Source organism: Anopheles coustani, chromosome 2 (assembly GCF_943734705.1).
Source record: "Anopheles coustani chromosome 2, idAnoCousDA_361_x.2, whole genome shotgun sequence".
Taxonomy (NCBI): domain Eukaryota; kingdom Metazoa; phylum Arthropoda; class Insecta; order Diptera; family Culicidae; genus Anopheles; species Anopheles coustani.
In genome coordinates, this window is record NC_071289.1 from 18,659,313 (window position 1) to 18,685,335 (window position 26,023).

Sequence of the window (26,023 nt, forward strand, 5' to 3'; positions counted from 1 at the left end):
GCCTCATCGATACCCTTGTGCCGGTGTGCCTTCAAGTTGACCGAATATTAATCATATTTTACGCTCAATTTATTGCGTAATACTGGCATGAGTTGGGAAGTTCTGGACATCAGCGCAGACATCTGGGAAATTCCGGAACGATCCCTCGCGCAGGAAATGGCCTCAGAGTCCTGCTGTTGTGCGCTAATTTGGTATGATTACATCCCTTCGGCAAAACGTAAAGAAAAACAAACGAACGCTACGTGAATCCATGTCACTTGTCTGAGCCGGTTTGCAGACATGAGGAGACACGCGAGATCAACACCCATATTGGAATGTGTCGGTTACGTAAGTGATAAGCGGCCTACTAATAGAGGAACAGGATCGATATGCACGAGGCGGCTGGAGGCGCAAGCGCATAGGCAACAATGATGCGGCGCATGTGTTCATGCTCTGGACGGCAATTAATTAATGCATCGCACAATGCAAATTTCTACGTTACGCGTACCGCACGCGAATGCAAGGATAGGTGATAGTTAGATGAAAGTTGTCATACAGCCTCGCCATGAAACGGTAACATCATGCAGCAGCCCGGAAAACTAACACGTGCGGTGAAAGGATAAGGGTTATTATCGAATGAGTGCAAAAATGAACCGCCCTTAGCGAAAGTCTGGATGTTGATCTGTTGAGTCAACGCGATTTGAGTGCTTTAATCTCACTGGAGATTGGTAGTTAGTTTCAATCACATGCAATTTCGAGGTGTTTAAATTGGTTAATTTGACCCATGCGCGATATAGTTTGATGGTTTAAAGAGATAGACATATGTCTGTTACAAGAGATTTTTTAACATTCCATCCGTCCATTTCACAGCAAACAATGTTTTTCTGGAAGCGGTGACTTTTAGGTAGGAAGGTTAAAAGTGAAAAAACATACCCGGAAATGCAATCATGGATATGAAAGTTCATGTTACACTAGTGAAAGAAACGCAACCCGAGCTCGTTAAAGGAACGCGTTTAAATTCTGAAAAAAAAATTAAGAATTATCCAACAACACCAATTGTTTTTAATATAAATCTGGTAGGCCAGATTTGATTTTGAAAAAATTGATTAGGTAAAATGTATTTTAAAAACGATTATAATAATCGGCCACGTGTCCCACCGCTTCACAAACAAACTTGGACGACATTTTGTACATCTGTTATCATGTACATTTCAACAATTTCTTCTGAGCAGCGTTCATCTGAGCACACTGGTCTCCTACGGTGGCATGCAAACTAAACACGATATAAACAGCATGTGCCTTACTATTAAAATAACAACAATTTTTGAAAATAACAATAACTGACGAATTGAATACGTAAACAAAATAGGGAACGATTGTCAAAAATTTCCGTTATTTTTCTAATAAAATCAAGGCGATTTGTTCGAGATGAACCCACCTGGATAGTAGTCACTTTGGTTTGGGGTGCTAGGACTATAATGTTGTATTTTTTCACTCGGGTTAACTACAAAACATTTTAATTTTATTTTTGTTTTAAAACATACGATTTGAGATAGGTACAGCAGAAATAAAAACCATTAAAACTCATTCATTATCAGGATATTTTTAAAGATAATAAAAGCCTTAGCCGTTTCATAAATAAGATAAAATAATTCAGTTTCGCTGCGCAGCCAACAGGGTTAGCTGGCCACTTGACGTTTGATGTAGTTTTTCACCGGGCATTTTGATTAGCTCGTAAACAAAATAAAGAAAAGAAATCATCTCGTAGAGATTAAAACATTTTTACGGTTCTCGTCGTCATTGCGCTGTGACGATAACGGGCAGTTGTGAGGTAGTCTCTGGTAATTCCTGTTGCTGTTCTGAACTGTATTGAAGGTTTGCATTTTCCTACCGAAAATGCATTTCGTATTGTGATAGTCGGTAGCGTTGAGTGTAGTGGCAAAAGAAAACCCGACGCCCTACTGTTGATCAATCAATTAGCCTGGTCGGTGGTTACAAAATTGATCTTTGCCTTCACGGTGAACCCGCGTCAAAAAATGTCGTCGTCCAGACAAGGTCCGCTACAGCAGGAGGCCCCACCAGGCCCGGACGTGTTGTACATGGAGCGTGATTTCTACATCGGGCTGGCGTTAGCTCTGTCCAGCAGCATTTTCATTGGTTCAAGTTTTATCATCAAGAAAATTGGGCTTCTCCGGTTATCGCGCGTTGGTTCGGTGCGTGCCAGTGCCGGCGGGTTTGGCTACCTTCGGGACTGGATTTGGTGGGCAGGCCTTATCTGCAGTAAGTACGGCGGAATGTTGATTTGTTTATTAGTATTTTTACTTTTGTTGCTTCCACCACTAATGAGTCACAGAATCTCGTTTTCATCCCATTAGACGTGCTTGAATCCGACAAATGATTATGGTTTTGATAAGCCGCAGCGCTTGTATTAGCAGAACGAACCAAAACTGTACATCGTTTTTTTTCCTCTTTTGCTCGCTATCGTCTACAGTGGGTGTTGGAGAGGCGGCCAATTTTGCCGCTTATGCCTTCGCACCGGCCTCGCTCGTAACCCCGCTCGGTGCGCTTAGCGTGATCGTTGCGGCGGTGTTGGCCTCGAAGTTTCTCAAAGAGCGTCTGAACCTGCTCGGTAAGCTCGGCTGCTTCCTGTGCATGGTCGGCTCCACCATCATCGTCATCCATTCGCCGAAGGAAGGAGAAGTGGACGACCTGAATCTACTCATGGACATGCTGCAGGATCCCACCTTCATCACGTACGTCGTGCTGATTCTTTCCCTTTCGCTCTTCATCGGTTGCTGCATTGGGCCCCGGTATGGCCATAAGCACGTGGCCGTGTACATTCTGCTCTGCTCAGCCATCGGTAGCCTGACGGTGATGTCCTGCAAGGCGCTTGGGCTTGCGCTGCGCGACACACTTTCCGGCAAGTCGAACGACTTTGGCAACTGGCTCCCGTACTTCCTGATCATCGTGACGGTCGTTTTCGTCGGCATACAGGTGAATTACCTCAACAAGGCGCTGGATATCTTCAACACCAGCATCGTAACGCCGATCTACTACGTCATCTTTACCACGCTCGTCATCACGGCTTCGGCCATCCTGTTCAAAGAGTGGCGCCGCATGCGTGCGGAAGACATCATTGGCGATCTGTGCGGATTCTTCGTCGTTATCGTCGCCGTGATCTTGCTGAACGCGTTCCGGGAGATGGATATCAGTTTGAACGATGTAAAGGGAATTATGCGCCCCAAGCGGGAGCTGCTGCACTCGCACAAGAGCAGTGGTGGATCGTACGAGGACTATCTGAACGAAAATGACGAACGGGGACCGTTGAAACCGCAGTACGGAACAAATTATTTAAACGTGTAGATAGAGCAGGTACGGCGGACGAGCAACCGAACATCACTTTGTGAATAGAATTGAATTTCATTAAATTATAAAACGACCAAAAATTAACACATTTTTTTTAAATAGAGTTACAATACACGTTTATTAGTAATGCAATGCGAATGCGTAGAAACTGGAAAGAACCGGAATACATTTCAGCTTCTTTTTCTTCTCAATTGCACAAGGAATTTCGGGGGTTCAACTTACAATTGAATTGTTGGTGAGTGATTAGTGTTTTATGTACAAATCGGCTGTCCGGCCGGTTGGTTCAATAGTGGTCTTTTCTCACTCGCCCCAACCAGTGGCATCGTTACCTGAAGGATCTTTGTCGTTGTGTCAAAGTGCGCCTCAACCTGAGCGTCGTCGATTCGGTAGTCGACGAACACGTCTAGCAGGTAGCCTTTCTTGCGCGCCTCAAGGAAGATGCGATCTTCGCCAACGTCCAATGTGATTTCACTGGAGGAATTCTATAACACAAAAAGATATAAAACATTTTAATATAGCAGTTGACACCAAAGTGAAAATGGTCATTTCTTACACATTCCGGAAGGTGGAATTCCCCGATGAGCCGCTGCGCCTTTCCTGCCGGCGGTTCGCGGAATAGTTTACTCTCCGGTTTCCTTGAGGTTGCCTGTGAAATCGCTACCTTTGTCGGATCCGGCACGTATGGGACTTCGGCAACGGAGGACGGAGGTGCACCGGACACAACGGACGACCGGGTACTGTTGGTTTCATTCTTGGCCGATTTCATCGTGCCCGCATCGATTTCTTCGATCAACGGTTTCTTCACTGGTTTCGCCGATCGCGATAGCGGCGGTTCCGGATGATCCAACCTGTGATAACTCTCAATCACCTGCTTTACGTCGCGGTTCTGAATGTTGTGCGGAATCAGCTTATCGATGAACTTTTTGTTCTTGAGCTTGCGAAAGTTGCGCTCATCCAGCGTCACGCCGTACTTGTGCTCGATCCCGTCGAATATGACGGTAACGAGAAACTCGTACTTCAAACCGCCGGCCTCGATCTCGCGGAAAAACTTGCTGTTGATCGCGATATCGCACACCTGACAACCTTGGCTGGACTTGTCGAGTGTTTCCCGCGGATGCGTAATGCTGAGCGGGACGCGGAAGTTGCTCATTTCACCATCGTTCAGAATTCGGATCAGCTCGTCCTCCGTGATGTCGCGCGGTGGCGGAATGCCGTCCGTGTGGCAGACATTGATGAAAAACTTTTCCTCCGTGCCCTGTTTGAAGGCTTTGATACAAAAACCTAAAACGAATCGACCGGATGCAATTAATTAGTTTCAGTTTAAGGATATATGAACGTCACTCCTGGTGGAGCTTGTGGGCCGAAAAGCCGTTAATGAATTAAATAATAAAATATTTAAAGAACGTGTGATGGGGAAGTAATGTATAAGCCTTCCACCAACCCAACCATTAAGAACTGGACATTTTTGTCCCTAAAATAACCAAATGAACCCATCAATCAAACTTGGGAAAATGGTCATTTGCTCAAGAAGCGCCCACCATCACAAACCTGCACGAACATGTTCCGGAACGCATGGGGCTATTGTATTCTGACTGTTTGAATCTTTCGATTTCGATGGTGGCAGTGCGCAAAAGCGCCCGATGATGACTGGCGAAAAACGCGCCACAACCGTCGGCAACCATTCGGAGCGGTCTATGACGTTATGCGTAACCACTTTTCCGAAGTCTGCAACGATGACGCTATAATCCGGCGTGGTTGGCCCCCCATCAATCGGTGCAACAATATTAGAGACACCGCGAGCTGCCGAAGATCACGGTCTCGTCATTCCGCGGGACGGAGAATTAGATAAGCTTCGGCCAATGGGAAACGAGAGTCAATCAATGAAGCCGTATAGTACGCGGCCTCGTTGGGGGGCTCCAAAGCGGAAGGGCAAGGTTGTCGGTCCGAGACTGTAACACGAGAGGTTAGACACATTGTTTTGTAGTGGTGTCCAATGGGGTGTTGGGGTTGTATTGTGGATGCTTGTGGTCCGCATATGCTCAAACGAATACAGTCTCATTCGCGCGATTAAATAATTTGTACCGGTCAAAAACACCGGTAATAATTTATCTTTCACTCCAATTCCAGAAAAATCCGGCACCCACGGTTGACATCATTTAGACGGGTGAAATAAAAAAGTAGAAACTTTTTCCTTAAATCCATCGTAGATGGCTGGGAAGTAATCCGAACGGAAACAGAACCATCTATCACGCGACCGAAACAAAAATTTGAAACACACAAGTGTTTCCAGCACATTGGTTAATGTGTGTGTTTCTTCGTGGCCAGCTGGAAAGCATTCGCGGTTCGCGGATCTAATGGTCTTTTAACTGCGGAGCGAAGGTCCTCAGGGCAGTACGAGCGCAAACCAAACCAAGAACCCGCTACATCGTCAGTTCGTTGTGGAACACCGCGCGGTGAACAGCTCAGTTATCGCGAGGTAAAGCGCACTCCGGGAGAAAGCGACCCGCTGACACTGCCACTGGGTGTGCTTCATTATTTTTTGTGCATTTTTCGACCGATTCGAATCTCCATCAGCTGTAAGTAGTAGTCTTCATATCGTGCACCCTGTTATCTACCTCCAACGAACCACGGATTTCTAAGATTGAAGCAACGATTTGAACAAACAGAAATCAAGTTCAGTTTCAATCGACAAACGCGAACCTACAAACGATTGGAGCGTTCGACGGACAGTTTTTTTTTTGGTTCCATCTTATCGTTCAACCATTGTGCGTGTGTTCTGGAAGCCACACGTGTGTGCCATTGTGAGGTTGTATGGTTGGTGTAATGTTTCGATTTAAATCTCGATATTTAAAAAAAATATCACATGTTCCTCGACATACGTAACCGGACGCAATTTGAAACTAGCAAGTGTGCCACCCGTGTTAGTACTTAATCAACGCAAGGGGTTTAGATGCGATCGTCCGGAAAGGTTGCGAGGATGATTGTACGTTGGAACCTTACCTGTGCACGTGTGGCTGTGTGTCTGGCTTTGGCGAATCGTGTTTGTGGACGGAATGTTTCTACGTTTCTAAGCTCCAACGTTGTGCAACCTCGGACACCGAGTTATTGAATGGTATTCGATCAAAAAATCTAATTGTGATTGAAAACATGATGATGGGTTTAAATGATCCAAATGAAAGCGCCTTTGCAACGCGTCTCGGGATGGAGGAGGTAAAACGTCCCCGCCACCGTTAATCGAAATAGATTGCAATTGTTGCCCACCATCGTGAGTCGTGGCGGACCACTAACATGGCTCGTTCGACAATAATCGCCACCGTGTTTACCAATCATTCGATTCCATGTCCGTTATTAAACCTCCTTCCCGTATGATCTTCTACCAGTGGGACCATCTTAACTGCGAGCGCATCATTTGATTTGCATAATGTTTAATGTGAGATAAAAAAGTGATGGCGAAATCGTAGGAAAACAGCATTGAAAATAGCACTCCTCCGGTTTTTTCGATATCTTGCGGTCTCAAATGTCGTTTCTATACAATCCCTAATGGGCAGCATTATATATAGTTTCTGCCCGATCGCCATTTGCATAGTGCTTCGAAATAAAAGCAACAAAAATGTTTAGAAGATACGCCCGTTGGAACAGGTTTGCAGACGAGCTCTCGATGTATTCCTAAAGATTCTCTGATATTTGGTCCCCCCAACGCCGTGCGCGAGCGAACCCATCTCTAATTTGGTCCAACAGTGAAGCTACAAGAAAAAACTGAAAGAAAAATAAACATCCAGTCTAACCAGTACTGCCCCGCCAAGCGAATGTTTGTGGTTGAACCGTGGTTTTACCACACCTGAACTACACACAGTACCAAATGTGTGACCCATCAGTACCCTTCCCCCGCCGTATTTGGTAGGTGAGCACTTAATTTGGTGTACACAAAAAAGAACTCTGTTCCGTAGATTTGGCTTGCGGCAGACGGAAAATGTTCGGTAGTGAGGGTTTGCTGAAAGAGCAGCCTATGGACAAGTGATTTATTAAATTTACGTATGACGGATCATGAACAATGCCGTGCGCGATGCGAGAATAGTGTCCCGGTGTACCAAAGTCAATGGCCACGTTAGGTGCGCGGGTTACATAAAACCACGGACACACACGTACACAGACACACCGCTTCAAAAGGTGTTTCCAGAACCACAGCATCCTCTTGTCTGTTTTTGGATGCTGTAATCCGGAATTCCACTTCGCAGACGATTCATCCGGTGTTGATAGGCACCACATACTTTAGCGACACACGGATGCGCCACATGAAGAAACAGTCAGATTTTTTATCATTTCCTCCTCCCCCAAGGACACCCTTCATTAGGTGCTTTAAATCCATCGCCGGGGTGAAGCATTCCAGCGATCAAGCGCTGCTGATTAGCGACGAGAGCAAACCTTCATGGCACGTTTCGCGGAAGATCAAACGTAGACACGAAAACTGGTTGTAGAAGAAGATTACGGCTAGATCGCTTAGAATGGGCAGGAAAAAGACGCCCGTAATAAAAAAAACATTCAAATTGAACGAAGAGACCACTGTTGGTGGGATCGAAGCATGGCAAATCCGCGATCCTCCAAAACGGAAAAGAGTGGGGCGTCAAAAAGAGCGATGATCGCGATGAAAAGATGACTGGGCAGAATTGGTACGCAACGGCAACGCCAACGGCGAGCATCAAGCCGCGTGGAGCGTTGTGTGCATGCATGTGATTTTTTTCTATTTTGTTTAGTTTTTCTTTCACCCGCAATACCCACTACCGCCCAAGTGCACCTTACGATACCGGATGCTGCTGACCGTTTTCCGGTCATGACAAAGCGCTTTATTGTTAGCTTAGAGGTGGTTCTTACACATGCTCTGAACATGAAACTATTTTCGAGAAACCGCTTTTAGTGCTTTTGTGTACTGCAAAATCGTTGTGGTGTGATAAGAACGTCACAAAGGCATTATCAGGTTGACTGATGGGGTCTCTTTACAGCGCGTGGCTACAACAGTAGCTGCAATTGGGCTGTTATCAACAGTTCTCGAGGAACGTTGTAATGCTAGCGGGTTACAATTTTATGAAAGGTTATTGGAACAGTATCATCAATAAAAAGTAAATATTGTAATTTTTATTGCAATACACTGAGAACGACGAAGTAACGATTATCGTAGTCTGTTCGTACATAAATAGTAAAACAGCCTGCGTCAGATCGGAAGCTGGCGTGTGTTTAAGCACAAAGCAATGGTTTAAGATAACAGTACAAGTCCTTCAGTTAAGCATTTGACCTAGCTAAAGGGTGCGTACCCCCTAATGCAAACTAAGCGCAGCGCTAGACGAGAGTTTGTATTTGTTTGTCACAGATCCACATACGATGCTTGCATTTTCTTGTCCCATATGATGAAATGTGTTGCCGTTTTCTACTATCTATCACCGGCGATAAGACATGTCACAATCAGTCTTATGCGTGTACATCCTTTTCAGATAGTTTCTAGTTTAAGCTTGAATATTTACGAGAATATCAATGATCATTCCCCAGGCTGTTACGGTGAGTCACGTTTCCCACGAGGAAAATAGACAAAAATTAGACCTGTTCCCATTCAATCAATCAACTTGAGCAATGTGAGAAAAAAAAACGTTTTAATCTACTACAGAAAATAAACGAACAATATGCATGAGGTGCATACCGTAAAGAGCACGATCCTTTGCTCACACCTATTTCACAATTGGGATGAAAATAAAAAAGTTTGCACGTTTTTAAGCCATGATCCTCTTATCTTTCTTTTTGTTAAAAGATTGTCTCAACAACAACAGCATCATACTTATCAAAATGTACAGCTGTGTGAGGCAACATTTTTGGCAGTAGCAAACGGAATTCGTTTGTACCCAATGGTTGTGGCCTCCAGTTATCACCAAGGAGATGTTTTATCAATTTGTTGTGTGTTTTGTAAAACAATCCAGAACAATAAACATGCGGACGATAAGCCTATTCGTTCTACCTATGGATTACTACAGGTGCATGTTCGACGGTGCGAAATACACTGTCTATAAATGAGACTTAATCGCATTTCCTGCCATCTTTACTCACCTGGCAATGGTTTGACGATTTTCGATCGCCCGCTGCTAATATCATCAGCAAGTTCTGCTACTGGTGCGAAGAAGTTTTCAAGTTGCTCCTCCTCGTCGTTCTGGTGCACAGAAAGGGGGAGTTAGGATTTAACAGTAATTTACATCGTATTTGTACTGTCGCATGCATACCTGCACTATTCTTAAACTCCTTTCTAGTTCGGATCCATCGAGGAACGGGGTATTCGATGGTCGATTCATGTTTTTGCGGTAATTTAACTGAAAAATGCTTGCTTTGCGAATGAAAACAAACTTTCTGCGGCAAGCGATATTTGACAACTGACTGCTTAACGAAACGTCAAACATTTTCTAGAAAAAGGAACTCACGGGTACTCACACAGCCGGCAATTTTTTTCCATCACGTCCATTTTGAATTAATGCAAATCATCACCGCCTGAAGTATAAAATAAGATGAACTGGTGTTTCCTTTTTTCATGCATACATTAGAATTTTTCGTGTGATTAAATCCTAATTTATTTTCTTTTAGACTTAACAAATCTACCGGCAGAAGGAGGATTGCGACTTGTTGAGCAACTGTCAAACCTTCGCTGCGAGATTTGAGTGTCGCAGTAGTAAAAATGGGGCATCCAATGGATGATTTCTGCGGTTCTAAATTTTGGGTAAGTTTTTAATGTGCAAGCAATAGATTTCAGAATGCCAAAATTGGTTTAAAAAAAACAATGAATGGATGTTCTATACGAGGGCAGTGAAGTTTTAGGCTGAATGCTTGGTTACAATTCAGAAAAATCGATTCAATTTTGTGAAGGTCGAACCTTCCGCCAGCATTGGAATGCTACGGAAGAGAGAAAGAGACAAAAATCACATCTTCATGCGGCAAGATCTCAGAAACCGGTTTGTTTACATCGTATAATATTTCTTTTTTTCTCGGTGAAAACAGGACTTAAACCTTACGTGGTACACGGATGATCCGGACCTGACGCCATGCTTCCAGCAGACCGTTCTAGTGTGGACACCATGCGCATTCCTGTGGGTGTTTTCGATACTGGAGTTGTACTACTTGCGAAAAAGCCTAAACAAGGATGTGCCATGGAGTTTTGTGAATATGTCCAAGCTTTCCCTCACCGGCTTGCTGGTCGTTTTGACTGTTGTGGATCTTGTGAAGGCCCTCACGACTGATGAATCCCATGGATCCAACTACCCGGTGTACTACTACACACCGGCGATAAAAATAGCTACTTTTGTAAGTTGCTTCGGCAGGTGAAATTCCTAAATATTATGTACTAAATCGAATCTTGCCATTCCACAGATATTTGCGAGCGCTCTAGTGTATCTTAATAAGCTCTATGGCATGCGCACATCCGGATTGTTGTTCTTGTTCTGGCTTCTGTTGGCCATCTGCAGCATACCGAGAGTGCGCACAGAAATACGTCAGCACGATGCACGCGAAAATCCTAACGCGTGGGAAGAATATCAGTTTATTAGTTTCATGATTTTCTTTGCAATCACGTGCCTTCTGTTCCTGTTAAACTTTTTCGTCGACAAGGCTCCGCGAGTTTCGAAGTATGAAATAACCAAGAAGGACTGCCCCGAGCTGGCCGCCAGCTTCCCATCGCGAATCTTCTTCGGTTGGTTCGATCGTCTTGCATGGGTTGGCTTCCGGAAGCCGCTCGAGGTGGAAGACCTGTGGAACATGCGCCCCGAGGACTCGTCCAAGGAAGTTTCGCCGGCTTTTCTCGCCAACTGGAACAAAACACTGGAAAAAACTTATCAAGCACGCGACACGAGCAACGATGTGACGTTCAAGAAGCTCGGTGCAAACTCGGCCCGAGTGGATTTCCGTACGACTAAGGCCAAATCTATCGCTTCGATTTTGCCGGCTTTGATTAAAACTTTTGGAGGCACCTTCCTATTCGGATCGTTCCTGAAGCTCGGTCAAGATTTGCTAACGTTCGCCTCGCCGCAGATACTGAAGCTGATCATCGGATTCGTAGGAAGCGATGAGCCAATGTGGAAGGGTCTACTCTACGCCATCACGCTATTCGTCGTGGCCGGAACGCAGACTTTGTTGCTGGGACAGTACTTCAATCGTATGTTCTTCGTCGGTCTGCGCATTCGTACCGCACTGATTAGTGCCATCTACAGAAAGGCGCTGATTATTTCCAACAGTGCCCGCAAAGGATCGACCGTGGGTGAGATTGTGAATCTGATGGCCGTCGACGCTCAACGCTTTATGGATCTGACCACGTACATTAACATGCTGTGGAGTGCACCGCTGCAGATTGCTCTTGCCCTGTACTTCCTGTGGCAACTGTTGGGCCCTTCGGTGTTGGCTGGACTGGCGGTGATGATCATTCTCATTCCCGTGAACGGAGTGATCGCGAACATGATGAAAACGCTCCAGATCAAACAAATGAAAAATAAGGACGAACGAGTGAAGCTTATGAACGAGGTGCTCAGTGGAATTAAAGTTAGTTTCGCTCTTACTAAAAAACTTAATATTTATTGCAAGTAACTTCAATATTCTTTATACTTTTCATTATTCATGCAGGTACTGAAACTTTATGCCTGGGAGCCTAGTTTTGAACAGCAGATTCTTAAAATTCGTGATAAAGAAGTCAAAGTACTTAAGCAAGCCGCTTATCTTAATGCTGGAACATCATTCATCTGGTCCTGTGCTCCGTTCTTGGTAATGTATCACTAAATATTGTTAGCATAATCAGCCCGGCCCGGTTGGCACTTTAAAATAATCATTTATCCTTGCGTTGGTGAAATGATCTTTTGAAAAATCTTAAACTGAACGTGTGCCCTTCCTTGTTGTACCAAAACCATTCTTCCAAGGTTTCAATAATTTCCTTCGCAACGTACGTCCTTTCCGATGACTCGCACAACCTGACACCGGTGAAAGCATTCGTGTGCATCACCCTGTTCGATATTCTGCGCATGCCGCTCGTGATGCTGCCTGTGCTAATCGTTTATATCATACAGGTAACCCTGTCAATTTGGTCACCAACCGATCAACCAACCAACAAATCTCCGGTTTTGTCGGTGTACTGTTCTGTAGAGAGGCGTGTTTTCCCCTGTGCTTCCGTAGTTTGTTTCTAATGAACTTACACTGCTCTCGATGGCTATTTTGGAAAGGCAAATCTTTTCAACATATCTACTCCACGTTTGATCTTCTAATTGCAACCTCTTCTTCCGCAATGGTGTGCCTCAATCGTGTTGAAAGTCATTGTTGTTAACTTTTACCGTGGGCACAGTGTTTGTGGCAGCGCAGCTAAATCGATGTCGTTCTACACCAAAGTGTCACTTTCATCAACGTTTTTATTTATTTCTTTAGTTTTCGTTCCATTTCTCCATTTGATTTTATTCTCTTTTTATTTATCTCTTTTCATGCGTATAACACAAACCAACTGACCAACAACATAATATGATCACTACTCTTACCCACCTACGTTTCCCTTCGATAACGTGTTAACCCACCCCAAAATGATCCCAACTTCATCACCGTGATCTTTTGGACACAACATCAAAACCAAAACCTCACTGACCACCAAACAATAACAAAACACAAACAAAAGGTGTCGTTAGTCACTTTTGCCACCTACGTGCTGGTGGATGAGAAAAACGTACTGAATGCAAGCACCGCTTTCGTTTCACTATCGCTTTTCAACATTCTACGATTTCCTCTGTCAATGTTGCCCATGCTCATCTCTAATATGGTGCAAGTAAGTAAAGTCAATCAAAAACATGAATAAAAATAAATTCATCACTTTTTCTTACAAATTCCTGCTGCACCTATTTGTGCTAGATTGGTGTTATAGAGACAATTTCAAAAATGTATAATGCATGAATCAATTAATACAACAAACGGCAAAACACATTTGTAGTTAGATATTTGTGATTGCATGTTAAAATTACGCCACTGTTAATCCGCTGTTTGCATGAAAACTCACTTGTAAGCTGCAATTTAATTTATGAAATGAGATAATCGCATAAAATTCGCATTCAAAATTGAGTTTTGTATACTGCGTTCAATGAAATTTAACTTAAACAAATTCTATTTTCATTGAACAAAGCTCGTTCAATCCAATATATTGCGGCTTATGTGTGAGAATAACTCTTCATTTGTGTGTTGTGTTTAATATGGTGAAATAAAGATTCAACCGAGGTCTTTCCAATTTTCTGTCCCAAATAGACGAGTGTTTCTGTGAAACGTATTAACAAATTCCTGAATCAGGAAGAACTTGATCCGGACAACGTACAGCATGACGAAAAGGAATGTAAGTATTCAGTATTTGCGAAGCTCCATGAAAAATGTTTCTATGTCTTAAATAACTTCATGTTTCGTATGTCTCGCTTTAGCTTCTCCCCTGTTGATCGAGAATGGAGTGTTCTCGTGGGGCGGCGAAGAAACCACGCTCAAGAATATCAACGTGCGCGTCGAGAAGAATCAGATTGTGGCCGTGGTAGGAACCGTCGGTTCGGGCAAGAGCTCCCTGCTGTCGGCGTTCCTCGGTGAGATGGATCGAATTTCCGGACGCGTAAACACACTCGGACGTATCGCGTACGTGAGCCAGCAGGCATGGATCCAGAATGCCACCCTGAAGGATAACATCCTGTTCGGCAAACCGATGGACCAGCGTAGGTATAACCGTGTCATCGAAGCCTGCGCCCTGAAGCCGGATATCGAGATGCTGCCCGGTGGCGATATGACAGAGATCGGTGAGAAGGGTATTAATCTGTCCGGTGGTCAGAAGCAACGCGTTTCGCTGGCTCGGGCCGTGTACAACGATGCGGATGTGTACTTCCTGGATGACCCACTCAGCGCGGTCGATTCGCACGTTGGCAAACACATCTTTGAGCAGGTTATCGGCTCGAACGGCGGTCTGTTGGCGAACAAGACGCGCGTGCTAGTGACCCACGGTATCACCTACCTGCCGAACACGGACAAGATCTTCGTGCTGCGCGAGGGCGAGATCTCGGAGAGTGGCACCTACCAGGAGTTGATGGATCGAAAGGGTGCGTTTGCCGAATTCCTCATCCAGCACCTGCAGGAGGTGAACGAGGAAGAGGAGGACCTGTCCGAGATCAAACAACAGCTGGAAAACAGTGTTGGTGGTGAGGAACTACTTAATCAACTCAAGCGCACCAACAGCAGACGATCACGCAGCGAAAGCACCTCCGAAACGGGGTGAGTAGATGTCCTTTAAGCATTTTTTTAGCAGCAGAAAATTCAATATTAATTGTCAAATTTATTATTTGGCTATTTTGTGCAGTTCCATTAAGGACATCTCACGTCAGAACTCCACCACGGACAGTAGCTCAAGTTTGCGTCGCCGAACTTCGGAAAAGGCCCCGGATGTACCAAAAACGAAACTCATCGAAACGGAAAAGTCCGAAACAGGAAGCGTAATTATCAATCCTTCTTTCCGAGCTAACAGTACATGGCGAGTATACCCCTTCCCTAATCAAACTAATCGGATTGCAGGTAAAATGGGATGTGTACAAGCATTACCTCAAAAGCATCGGGCTTACGCTGTCGGTCGCGACGGTGATACTGAACATGATATTCCAGGGATTCTCGATCGGCTCAAACCTATGGTTGTCGCGTTGGTCCACGGATGATTCGGCTGAGAATGATACCAGCGTTCGGGACATGTATCTCGGCGTGTACGGTGCATTCGGTGCTGGTCAAGGTAGGAAATGCTCAACGTATAAAAGAATTCATTAAATTGTTCCAGATTCATCCCACCCAATTCGGGTTGGCCCTCTACACCACACATATTTCGTCTAAACACATACACACGTACATACACATATTGATAAATATGAAAACAGATTTTGTTCGATACTTTGGTCGTTCGAAGAATAATACAGTGTTTCGGAACATATTTCTAAATCGATGCTGAACCCCAGGCACCAATATTCAATGATGATACACATTAGGCATGATTTCTATCCTGTTACAAACTTTTCTAGTCCAATGCTTTGGTTCTGTTCTGTTCTTATGTTTATTTCTATCTCTAAATCACTTTTTCTTTTACTAAAACATCTTTCTCTTTACAAATTATTTAACCTTCGCACAACATCTGTTTAACATTCTGCATGGCTCACGCTACATAGTCCATCTTCAACTAACATCCATTCTATTCTAACACACTACTATTTCTGTATAGTTTTGTTCCCCGTAAGTTTTATTTTTATTGTTTTTTTTTACTTTTCCTCCCGCACTACCCGCGGCTGTCCCTATTAACCTACCCTCTATCTATCCAGTGGTGGCAAACTTTATCTCATCGCTAACGTTCGCCCTCGGCGCACTGTACGCGGCCAAGGCGATGCACGAGCTGCTACTCACGTACGTGCTCCGGTGGCCAATGTCATTATTCGACACCACCCCTCTCGGGCGTGTCCTCAACCGCTTCTCCAAGGACGTCGACACCGTGGACAACACGTTGCCGCAGCTGGTTCGCTCCTTTATAGCGCAGTTCTTTTCGGTAATGATACACACACACACCACATACACGAGAGGGGAATAGAATTTATGTGATTAGAAACTATCAACTTGAATGCCTTTTCTGTTAAAGTAATTCAAAGATAAATAATTGTTTTTCTCACTGTCGATAAAGTATACCAAATTTAAGAAATCGCAAACTGATCTGAATGAAAACTAAAATCAACTAATTTCCGGACATAAGAAACGTACGAACCAGCGAAACGAATGCTGCTAGCGAATGAATAGCCACCATTTTCCTACGACACTTTTACTGTACCGTTCTGCTTTTTGCTATTAGTTTTTATGATTTTCCTCGTTACGCACTCCTTATTTTTTTACTTCAACTAATTTTAACTCCACAAGCTGCTGTCGCCCTTCGAATAACATGCATGCACAATTCCTATCAACTATTACTTCAATGCTCTCCGATTATCCCTCCTGATTCTTCTCCTAGTTTCTCCTTGTTAATATCTTTATCAAGACAACTAGCCACCACCCTTTGGTTTATGTTTGTCACGGTAAACCATTTGTTCTGATTGTTATATTTGTGTTTCTTTTTGTTTTTCTCACATTCGCCATACACATCGTGTTCGGTCGAATTTCAATCTGCAATTCAACAAACCAAAAAACCCCCCCTCCACCACCGAACCGCGCCACCTTCCACGCCAGTGATGGCCAGTTTCGCCTGTTCGCTATCGTTTGCGCTGGGTGCGCTGGTCGCAGCCAGGGAGATGCACGTGCTGCTGCTACGGTACGTCCTGCGCTGGCCAATGGAGATGTTCGACACGACCCCGCTCGGGCGAGTGTTGAACCGTTTCTCGAAGGATGTCGACGTGCTCGACAACACGCTGCCGCAGGTTCTGCGCTCCTGCCTGATGATGTTGTTCGGGGTAACTGCCTCTTGACTTTGGGGAACCGTTTTGATTTTCTTTTGCGACCTTTTTTTTGTAGCTGTTCGTTTTTATCAATTGTTAGTGCATCAAAAGTGCATGTAGCTTGTGTGGTTTTTATCTTTTTTTCGATTTAGCTGAAGCATTAAAGTACGGTAGGAACTTGTAGTGTGAGATGGTCTCATACCTAGCTCAGTCATGGGTTGATGCAGTTAGTGCACACTAGTTGATATTCAAAATCAGGATGGCAAAAATATTCTTCTACTTCAAATGGTAGCAAAATTGTGGCAACATTACCTTCTTCTACAATGTTTTATAGTCAGAATTCGGTCTCTTTACCTGTTTCCGTTTGTCTTCGTTGATTGCGTTTGTGATGTGTCGTTCTCTACTGCATGATCAACTTTCTTCCTCTGCATGTCTCTGTTGTGCGTTTATGAAATAAGTTTGTTTATAACTTCTCTTGTCTTCTTCAACTTTCTTCTTCTCTATTTACCGTTGTTTGTCTAATTGTGTATCATATTTTATGTTTAAACCGCGTGTCTTAACTCAGCATAACTGGGTGCATCGTTCACCCGTTTCCTTACGTCTCGACCCTACCACCCCGTTGGATCTTGTCCGACACCTTTTCTGTTTATTTTTCACTTACTATTGTCATGTGTTACAATTAAGTTGTGTTTTTATACCTGTTTTGCTTATTGTTTTTTTCTTCTCCTTTCGCCTGGTCTGTTATCACGCGTGATGTGCTGGTTGGTGTCGATAAACTTGCTCCATGTTTCGGCGGTCTCTTTCTCCCTCCCTCTTCGACTTGAAGTATTGTCCACCTTGCTGGCGACGCTGTTCCTTTACATCGGTGCACTGGAGGCGTCGAAGGCGCTACACAAGACGCTACTTCGACGCGTCATCCGGGCCCCGTTGTCATCCTTTTTCGATGTCACGCCCGTCGGTCGGGTGTTGAACCGGTTCAGCCAGGACGTAGAAACCGTGGACTCCGAACTCCCGTCGACCCTGCGCGCCTGGAGTGCCTGTCTGTTCGGGGTATTCATTCCGTTTTTTTTATTGCTCACCTTCAAACTGACTCCCGTAGCCCTTCGTAGCTGTTGTTTGTTTTGTTTCATCCTATTGCGTAACATGTACACATAAAGTTATTTTTTTATTCTGTTACGCCATGCGTTGTAGTTTCCAACAAAAACCACCACCGACCCCTAACACACTACACACGTGCGCTTTACATTTACTACACACATTTTCACATGAAACAATTAAAACAACATAAACACATCACCCAGCTTTTTTTTTTACTAAGCGGTTTGGTGCTCTTGGGATTAATCCTACCCGTGGCAAATAACACAACAGAATGAATGGATGAAATGTCATGTCTAATGTGGAGCTGTGCAGCAAAATTAATACGGTAGAAATTGGCTAATCTTACGTAGCTACTTTCGCGTATTGTAATAACATTACCATACGGCTGGGAGAAACAACAAGTCTTCCAACAGGTCGATTTCACAACGCGATCTTCCTAACGCGTATATTCAAAATCTCACTTTCATGTCCTCCCTTTTTCTTTCATTAAGCCTCCCCGCACATTGTCCCCATTCCCAAGTTTTACTTTCGTTTCGTTGACCGGGTTTTTCTTCTATTCTTCCATCCGGTTCAGTACTTAGTTTGTATCTTAGCGTGCTAGTGCTGGTGGTGGGCTCGATCCGCGCGACACGCGTCCTCCACCGGGTGCTCCTCGCGGGCGTCCTGCGGAGTGGTATGACCTTTTTCGATACCACACCGAGGGGCCGTATCATCGCACGCTTCTCCAACGACATCAATACCCTCGATTACAGCCTGCCGATGAACATTAAAAACTTTATTCCGACGGTGCTCAGGGTATGTGTTGTGTGCGGCTTTTACTTTTAGCTTTTCTTATTACGTACACTTTTATTAATACCTTCTACGATTGTAACATTGGATCCCGTGCTTTGTTTGGAAGCATTGGAGTGAGACTTTGTAATGTTGTGCTGTCGAGAATGATAGTTTTTCGTTTGTTTGCTGAGTTTCGATAGTTATATCCTAGAATCTAGCTCCCTTTCCGATGCCATTGGATATTTTCTAACCTTCTCGCTTCCTCCGGTCGTATAGGCTAGAAATGTTCCATTAATGCACTTGTTCTCTAAAAAATCCACGCAACTGGACAAATATCGCGTGTTAAATATCTTCTTACAATGGAGGGAAGCGTATATGGAATTATATTGATAATTAATATCAGATACGAGTGTTTGTCGATGAAAGTTACTGCATGATTTTCATTTATTGTTTGTTGAGTAGCAGTTTGTCTAATCTTTGTTTGGCCGTGAAATTTTGAAGTTATCTCAATGTGATATATAAAATAAAAATAATCGTTAGAGTAGGAAGCATAAAACATAAAATTTTATGCTATACAAACGATTTATCATCTGCTGCTCCTTTGTTAGTAACTCTAATATTTTTTTAACTTTTTATGCAATAGTCTCCTTGGTGCCAGCTTGTTTTGTGTTTCTCAAAAACAATTATCGAATATTTTCCTTGAATAATTGTTAATCATGCAACGTGTAGAGATCATCGTAGAAGTAAGTTCTTACTTGAGTAAGACCTATTTGTCAAGGGGACAAAACAGTACAGAAACAAATCAAGAACACACAATCATGCCTGTAAATAATCATTTATTGATGGACAATAATTCCTTTCTCCTTTCTTCTGGAAAAATTGAAAGGAAAAATGTGTAAATTTAACCATCACTCATCGAATCAAGTATATCAAATTGGCGAAAAGAATTGGCATTAAATAGCGAAAACCAAATTGTGAAATTGTCCTTTCAGGAATAGCTCGTGTTGCCTTCGACGTAACGCTATTTCTCGGATGCTGGGCTGCCGCCGTTCGTGTCCACGAGCTACTGCTCTCGAACGTGCTGCACATTCCTATGGATTTTTTCGATACCACGCCAATCGGGCGCATACTACATCGGTTCTCCAAAGACGTGGACGTACTGGACACCAAACTACCGGAGCTTCTATGCGATTGGGTCATTTGTGCCATTGAGGTACGTGTGGAGCACACGTGTGGTGTGGTACCATGCATGGTTCGGGACAGGGAGCAGCAGACGGTGGTCCTCTTTCCGTTCGATAGTTGCCAACTTTAGAGCAGTAGAATAGCTTTCCCGTTCGTTTAAGTTGCAACAGATTAAGGATCCTTATAAGTGTGGTAAAATTACACTCGTGTCTGCGCGATCCTGGTTTCGTAACACAAAAACTCACACACACGCACAAACATGTATACACAAATATGTAAAACAATTGTTATGTGGTTCCGCGGTCTTCATCTCCAACCGTTCGCTCTTCATTGGGTTCCATGACTCATGGTTTCGCGTTTCCAGCAATCATGTCGGGGGTTTACGATTTGGTGGCCATGCTCGGCACCCTTCGTGCCGCACGTCGCATGCATTACCAACTGCTGCGGGCCGTTCTGCGGCTCCCGGCAGCATTTTTCGACATCACCCCCATCGGGCGCATCTTGGGGCGGTTCTCGAAGGATGTCGATGTGGTGGATAACACACTCTACGCCAAGATCAGTGTGCTAACCTATTGTGTTTTCGAGGTAACTTTGACTATTCTCGAATTCTTGATCGCAGCGCGACGTCCGCTTCCCATTGCATTGTCTCTTCCAAATCATTCCCTTAGGCACGTCTGAATATGTTGCTGTATTTTTTCGTTGTGTTGCTTACACTTTTTATTATCTTATTTTATTTAATATCTCATTTCCAAGAAGCACTAACTTCGGGGTCCTTTTTTCATCATCAAGTGGCGTTTTTTTTATTTAAGAAAACGGTGTTATATTCTACCGAAAACAGAGAAGTTCTTTCACACTTTGATCAGTGAACGCATGCTAATAAAAAAAAAAGAAGATAATATTAACACCCAATTTAACCCACCGCCATTTTACGTTCGATAAAAGCACATTGAATTTGGTTTTTCTTGGTCCTGCTCAGCACAAAATGTAGATTCATCTCAGGAATAAACATCCCACCATCATCTGCATCACTTCCTCACGCCACTTGTTTATGGTTTATGTTTCTAGCGATCCTTTCATTCTTTTGCGACTTGTCGCCCCAACTCGGCACCTGGCGTGCCGCGAGGCGGCTGCACATGACTCTACTGCAGGCCGTTCTGCGGCTTCCGCTTGCCTTTTTCGACATCACCCCCACCGGGCGCGTACTGGGGCGGTTCTCAAAGGATGTCGATGTGCTGGATAACACGCTCCCCATTACTGTCAGTGAGCTAAACTATTGCTTCTTCGAGGTAACGTTGGTATCGCCACTGTGGGCTCTCTTTCTCTGCTTCGGTTTTCTCTTATTTTCCTCCCTTCTTTACATTTCTTCGCACATTACTAATGTGTGGCTAGCAGAGCCTTTCTTCATGATTGTTTTATCTTTTTATGTTTGCTCTTCATGAACCGCGCTTTTCATTAAATGTCATTATTAGTTGTGAAACTATGGTCATAATTGTTCGATCTTTTTTCTATCGACCCTCTTATATCCATATACTAATTAAAGTACTTTAAAACCTGTTCAACCTTTTTTTATGTTTGTTGAAACGTTTTTTTAAAATATGTATGTTATTTACACAATTTTTCTGTTGTATCTCTATTTTCTTACTGTGTGTAAAAACATGTCTTCCCTTGGTTGTTTGTTCTTTCGAGAAATTTTGAGATGATTAAAACAAAGCTATTCGTATCTTCATCCTTTCACAAATTTGCTTCACTTGTTGTAGTCATCTTATATCTAACATTAACTGTAGGTTTTCAATGCGTGCCAATGTGGATTGGTACTTTTTTTTACTCAACATCAAAACGAATAGATCTCTAAAAACGGTGCAGTTTTCAAACTTGCATTGATCAATCTGTTTATACATTGGATCAATTATACAATGACGAATATTTCATACGTGTCCTAGTGATTATGCGCGGGCGTTTGTTCTCACACGAAAAATCAAAGCTTTTGCTTGACGTTAGTTTCATAATTGCATGCCACTACTCAGCTGGTTTCTCGCCGAAACCGGTAAAAGTAAAGAATATTTTTGCCATTGCACAACCGTTAAGTTCGCTTTAGCTTAGTCAGAATAAGTAGTAAAAGTTTTCTCGTAGCCGGTAGTTTTGAACGAAAAAGATAACCGTTTGTGCAAGCAGTAGAAGTTGCAATAATCTAACCACAGTTAGAAGAAATCTCAATCAAAACCTGACGGGAATTACTAACGTTTTCATCTTTTTTTCCTTTCTAACCAATCATGAAAAAATATTTTACGCTCATTAAATGAAACCATCGAAGGTGGTCGCCACGTTAGTAGTGATCTGCATTTCGACGCCGGTCTTTGCGGCCGTGATCGTCCCGATCGGAATTCTGTACTACGCGGTGCAGCGCTTCTACGTTGCCACATCCCGGCAGTTGAAACGATTGGAGTCGGTGTCCCGTTCGCCCATCTATTCGCACTTTGGCGAAACCATCCAGGGCGTGCAGACGATTCGGGCGTACAACGTGCAGGAAAGGTAGGTGGAATGTTTGCGAAGAGTGGAAGAAGCCGGATTGTATTGTTGACACTTTGTTTAACCATCGCCTCCTAGATTCATCATGGAATCCGATGAACGCGTCGATTCGAACCAGATCTGCTACTGTCCGAGCATTATTGCCAATCGTTGGCTTGCCGTGCGGCTTGAGATGGTCGGTAACATGATCATCCTGTTTGCTGCCCTGTTCGCCGTGCTCGGGCGCGAATCGATGAACCCTGGACTGGTTGGGTTGTCCGTGTCGTACGCGCTGCAGATCACACAAACGCTCAACTGGCTCGTGCGCATGACGTCCGACGTGGAGACGAACATTGTTGCGGTCGAGCGCATCAAGGAGTACGGTGAGACGAAGCAGGAAGCTGCCTGGGAATTGCCAAACAGTACGCTGCCCCGCGACTGGCCCGAACATGGACAGGTGGAGTTCCGCGACTTTCAGGTGCGCTACCGTGAGGGTCTCGACTTGGTGCTGCGTGGCATTTCGTTCACCGTGAATGGTGGCGAGAAGGTGGGCATCGTGGGACGTACCGGCGCGGGCAAATCCAGCCTGACGCTTGCGTTGTTCCGCATCATCGAGTCGGCCGGAGGGTCGATCAGCATCGATGGGCATGACATCTCCAAGCTCGGGTTGCACGCACTCCGCTCGCGGTTGACGATCATTCCGCAGGATCCGGTGCTGTTCTCGGGCACGCTTCGCATCAATCTCGACCCGTTCAACGCACACTCGGACGACGACATCTGGAAGGCACTGGAGCATGCTCATTTGAAGGCGTTCGTGAAAGGTTCGTATGATAAATAGAAAATACCCTAGCGAAAGGGAACTAATATATTAATTTGCAATTTAACCGCTTTCTGAAATAGGTCTAACGGCAGGCATCAACCATGAGGTAACCGAAGGTGGAGAGAATCTTTCTGTCGGCCAACGGCAACTGATCTGCCTTGCCCGTGCTCTCCTGCGTAAGACGAAGGTACTCATCTTGGACGAAGCCACCGCCGCGGTTGATCTGGAAACTGACGATCTAATTCAGGTAAGGCTCAGCTATGACGCAATCGGCCATAGTGGTTTCATTTTCCTCCGTTTGTTTTAGGCTACGATTCGCAAGGAATTCAGCGACTGCACGGTGCTAACGATCGCCCACCGACTTAACACGATCATGGACTCCGACAAGGTGATCGTGCTCGACAAGGGTCAGATCGTGGAGTTTGCCGCACCGGGCGAGCTGCTGCAGTCGAAAACGTCCGCCTTCTACAGCATGGCGAAGGACGCCGGATTGGTGTAATTATTATTGCTATGCTGTTTCTCGCTTATATCTCGCTACCCTAACCGCCAGTATCATATTTTGAGTTTGTTTTCTCGTTCTCTTTGTTTTAATGTGTTCCCCTCTTCGTTCTTCGTAATGCTCATGTAACGTGATGTGACGACAATTCGTTCATAAGAGGTCTTAAGCTCGCTCCGTTGAGCTTTAACTGGGGACGTTTAAGTTAACTTTTCTTCCTGCCTTTTCCCTTTGGTTTTGTTTATTATCTTAGTTTAATCGTTACGCAACAGCACCAAGAGCGGCTAAATCAACCCTCTGCATGATGGTGCTCCTTTTTCTTTTGATAATTATCCTCGTGTTGTTTGACGTGTGTTTTTTCTTAATTTTTATCCGGCACATTTGCTCGCCTGCCATGGAGAGGTTCACGCTAGCGATATTCAGTCTTTTGAATATACAACTCTCACTGCATGAAACAGTTTCCTGCCTAGAAGTAAGGGCAATTTTTCATTTACTTAATATCATCTAGTAAACACGTTTACTTATATGGGTTAACTCTAAGCCTTCTTCGATACTTACGACATCTATGTTGAGTCGATCAATTCCTTTAAAATTAACAAACAAAAATCACCACATGGTCATGTCTCATGTACTTACAAATTGTAAAAGGTTAATTAAAGAACTCGCAGTATTTCCGATACAGGTTTAAATACATACACTCCTTATACACACATCACAAGCATAGAAGAGACGGTTCTTCTGCGTAAAAGATATATTCAAGAGTATACTTTTAGCGTAAATGGCGAATAAAACTTAATGAGCAACTGTATCTGGCACGTCTGGCTCAAGCGTATCGTTGTGTCATTGTCACGTGAACGTTGAAACAAAAGGTATAGGTCCACTGTTTGTCGGCCAAACGTATTGTGGAACGTTAAAACGAGATTTCGGTATTCTTAAAATTGATCGCAGATCTCTTGATTCTGCCTTGGTAGACTATAAGTCTCGTTAACACTTTAGGAACGAAAAAAACGTTACTATAAAACCTCACATCGCCGGAAACCGGACGCATTTACCGCATAAGCCTACTGAGAGTTACCTACTCGTTTTGGCAGGGAAATAATAGTGCACTATTGAAACTTATGAGGCAATAGCAATAGCAATCACCCGCAACAAGCAGCCCGCTAGGCGATTCAAATATTAACAGAGATTATGTTCCGCACATCGAGCGGGAGGGATGTTGTTCCCTTCCAGCTAGGCGGATTTCGGTGCAATTTACACGAGCCGCTGGGTTGACGTAGAAAATGAGTACAAATCTAAAGGAAAACCCCTCCTGACACGGAACCATCGTTATTTAACTCAATTTTATATGTTTTCTGTGTAGATGAAACGTTTGGTGTGTCACGGCAGTAAATGTGTTCATTAAAGTAACAGATAATCGTAACTACCGTCAGACTGCAAATTCCTTTTTTTTACAAAATTTATTAAAAATTTAATTTGCACTAACAAAAACAAACGACAGACATAACTTACTTCATTTACGATATCTTTTGATACAATTTAGTTTCTCTCGAAAGTGCCTTTCTGTGTAGAGGTGAGAAAATAAGAACTCACATCTTTCGGACAAATGGACAAAAAATAAAGCCTAAACTAATCCTATTCATTTGATTGCGATAACCAAGTCCATTGGGGTAAAATGCATTAAATCCGTTAGTTCGATAGAACGATTTTTTAAGGAAAACCATGAATAAAGAATCTGAACATGTTATTGTAAATGACGCATATTGGGCTAACAGAGATCACAATCGTGTTCAACCGAATCAGGTAATGTTGTTCATTTTCTCACAAATTCATCCGGTAAGCTTAATTATGTTGCGAGTACAACATTGTTTTGCGTTGTTCCTTGCACGACAGATTTCAATGTGACCATCAACTAAAGCTAAAGGTCAGTATTGAAGGTTCATTCCAAAGGTATTAACTCTTGTTACGTTTTGTTTTCACAACTTTATCTCAATTTTTCTATTCCTATTTTTATTTCGTATTAATTACTTTTTTCCATTTTCAGCAAATGGCACTAACTTGGGCAATTTCCGGTACGGACAAACATGGTACCCGCATCTCGGTACCATTTTGATAGAAAGACTGGTTAAGGGACCTTTCTTACGTTAGCCTTTTGTTGTTATTAGTTTTGATATTATTTAGATTGTTTTAAAATTGGAGTGATATACTTTGCTACTAGTATCGTTAACGAAACTAATGTTGTTATTTATTTAAGCTTATTTAACGTTTTATTTAATAAAAAAAAGTTGATAGTGAACGAGAAGCTAAACAAGTGAGCCAGTTGCTTGCAAAGCAAGTTATTTATTTTTTCAGAAG

At 43.6% G+C, this 26,023-nt stretch overlaps 3 protein-coding genes across 5 annotated transcripts; 2 read left to right on the forward strand and 1 right to left on the reverse strand.

The window, feature by feature from the left end:
• The first annotated feature begins 1,719 nt into the window (after nucleotides 1–1,719).
• LOC131266035 (magnesium transporter NIPA2) lies at nucleotides 1,720–3,532 on the forward strand. The gene is made up of 2 exons (XM_058268376.1): nucleotides 1,720–2,259; nucleotides 2,471–3,532. The coding sequence occupies exons 1-2, from the start codon at nucleotides 2,016–2,018 to the stop codon at nucleotides 3,340–3,342; spliced, it is 1,116 nt and encodes a 371-aa protein (XP_058124359.1). The 5' UTR covers nucleotides 1,720–2,015; the 3' UTR covers nucleotides 3,343–3,532.
• LOC131266034 (PIH1 domain-containing protein 1) lies at nucleotides 3,445–9,737 on the reverse strand. The gene is made up of 4 exons (XM_058268375.1): nucleotides 9,603–9,737; nucleotides 9,433–9,532; nucleotides 3,899–4,626; nucleotides 3,445–3,827 (listed from the first exon to the last, which is right to left on the reverse strand). Exons 1-4 carry the CDS (start codon nucleotides 9,669–9,671, stop codon nucleotides 3,597–3,599), a joined length of 1,128 nt encoding a protein of 375 aa, XP_058124358.1. The 5' UTR covers nucleotides 9,672–9,737; the 3' UTR covers nucleotides 3,445–3,596.
• Nucleotides 5,816–25,801, forward strand: LOC131266033 (multidrug resistance-associated protein 1). Of its 3 annotated transcripts, none has more exons than XM_058268374.1 (16): nucleotides 5,816–5,921; nucleotides 9,958–10,090; nucleotides 10,369–10,671; nucleotides 10,738–11,898; nucleotides 11,980–12,117; nucleotides 13,010–13,156; nucleotides 13,627–13,711; nucleotides 13,794–14,622; nucleotides 14,708–14,840; nucleotides 14,920–15,127; nucleotides 15,705–15,925; nucleotides 22,162–22,379; nucleotides 22,455–23,176; nucleotides 23,256–23,422; nucleotides 23,483–23,670; nucleotides 25,713–25,801. In XM_058268374.1, exons 2-16 carry the CDS (start codon nucleotides 10,049–10,051, stop codon nucleotides 25,723–25,725), a joined length of 4,575 nt encoding a protein of 1,524 aa, XP_058124357.1. In that variant the 5' UTR covers nucleotides 5,816–5,921; nucleotides 9,958–10,048; the 3' UTR covers nucleotides 25,726–25,801. The 3 variants fall into 3 exon arrangements, with proteins under 3 accessions (XP_058124357.1, XP_058124355.1, XP_058124356.1); XM_058268372.1 differs by lacking the exon at nucleotides 15,705–15,925 and adding an exon at nucleotides 16,594–16,814; XM_058268373.1 differs by lacking the exons at nucleotides 15,705–15,925; nucleotides 25,713–25,801 and adding an exon at nucleotides 16,594–16,814 and having other exon boundaries at nucleotides 23,483–24,498.
• Nucleotides 25,802–26,023: the final 222 nt, after the last annotated feature.

Bases quoted from the DNA above. Each gene is read 5' to 3' on its own strand.
- LOC131266034 (XM_058268375.1), bottom strand. From the start codon at position 9,671: ATGAATCGACCATCGAATACCCCGTTCCTCGATGGATCCGAACTAGAA. The intron at 9,533-9,602 runs GTATGCATGCGA...TCTGTGCACCAG, and splicing joins GGAGTTTAAGAATAGTGCAG to AACGACGAGGAGGAGCAACT. The intron at 3,828-3,898 runs GTAAGAAATGAC...TTTGTGTTATAG, and splicing joins AATTCCACCTTCCGGAATGT to AATTCCTCCAGTGAAATCAC.
- LOC131266035 (XM_058268376.1), top strand. From the start codon at position 2,016: ATGTCGTCGTCCAGACAAGGTCCGCTACAGCAGGAGGCCCCACCAGGC. The intron at 2,260-2,470 runs GTAAGTACGGCG...TATCGTCTACAG, and splicing joins GTGGGCAGGCCTTATCTGCA to TGGGTGTTGGAGAGGCGGCC.
- LOC131266033 (XM_058268374.1), top strand. From the start codon at position 10,049: ATGGGGCATCCAATGGATGATTTCTGCGGTTCTAAATTTTGG. The intron at 11,899-11,979 runs GTTAGTTTCGCT...TTATTCATGCAG, and splicing joins AGGTGCTCAGTGGAATTAAA to GTACTGAAACTTTATGCCTG. The intron at 15,926-22,161 runs GTAATGATACAC...AAACCATCGAAG, and splicing joins TTATAGCGCAGTTCTTTTCG to GTGGTCGCCACGTTAGTAGT.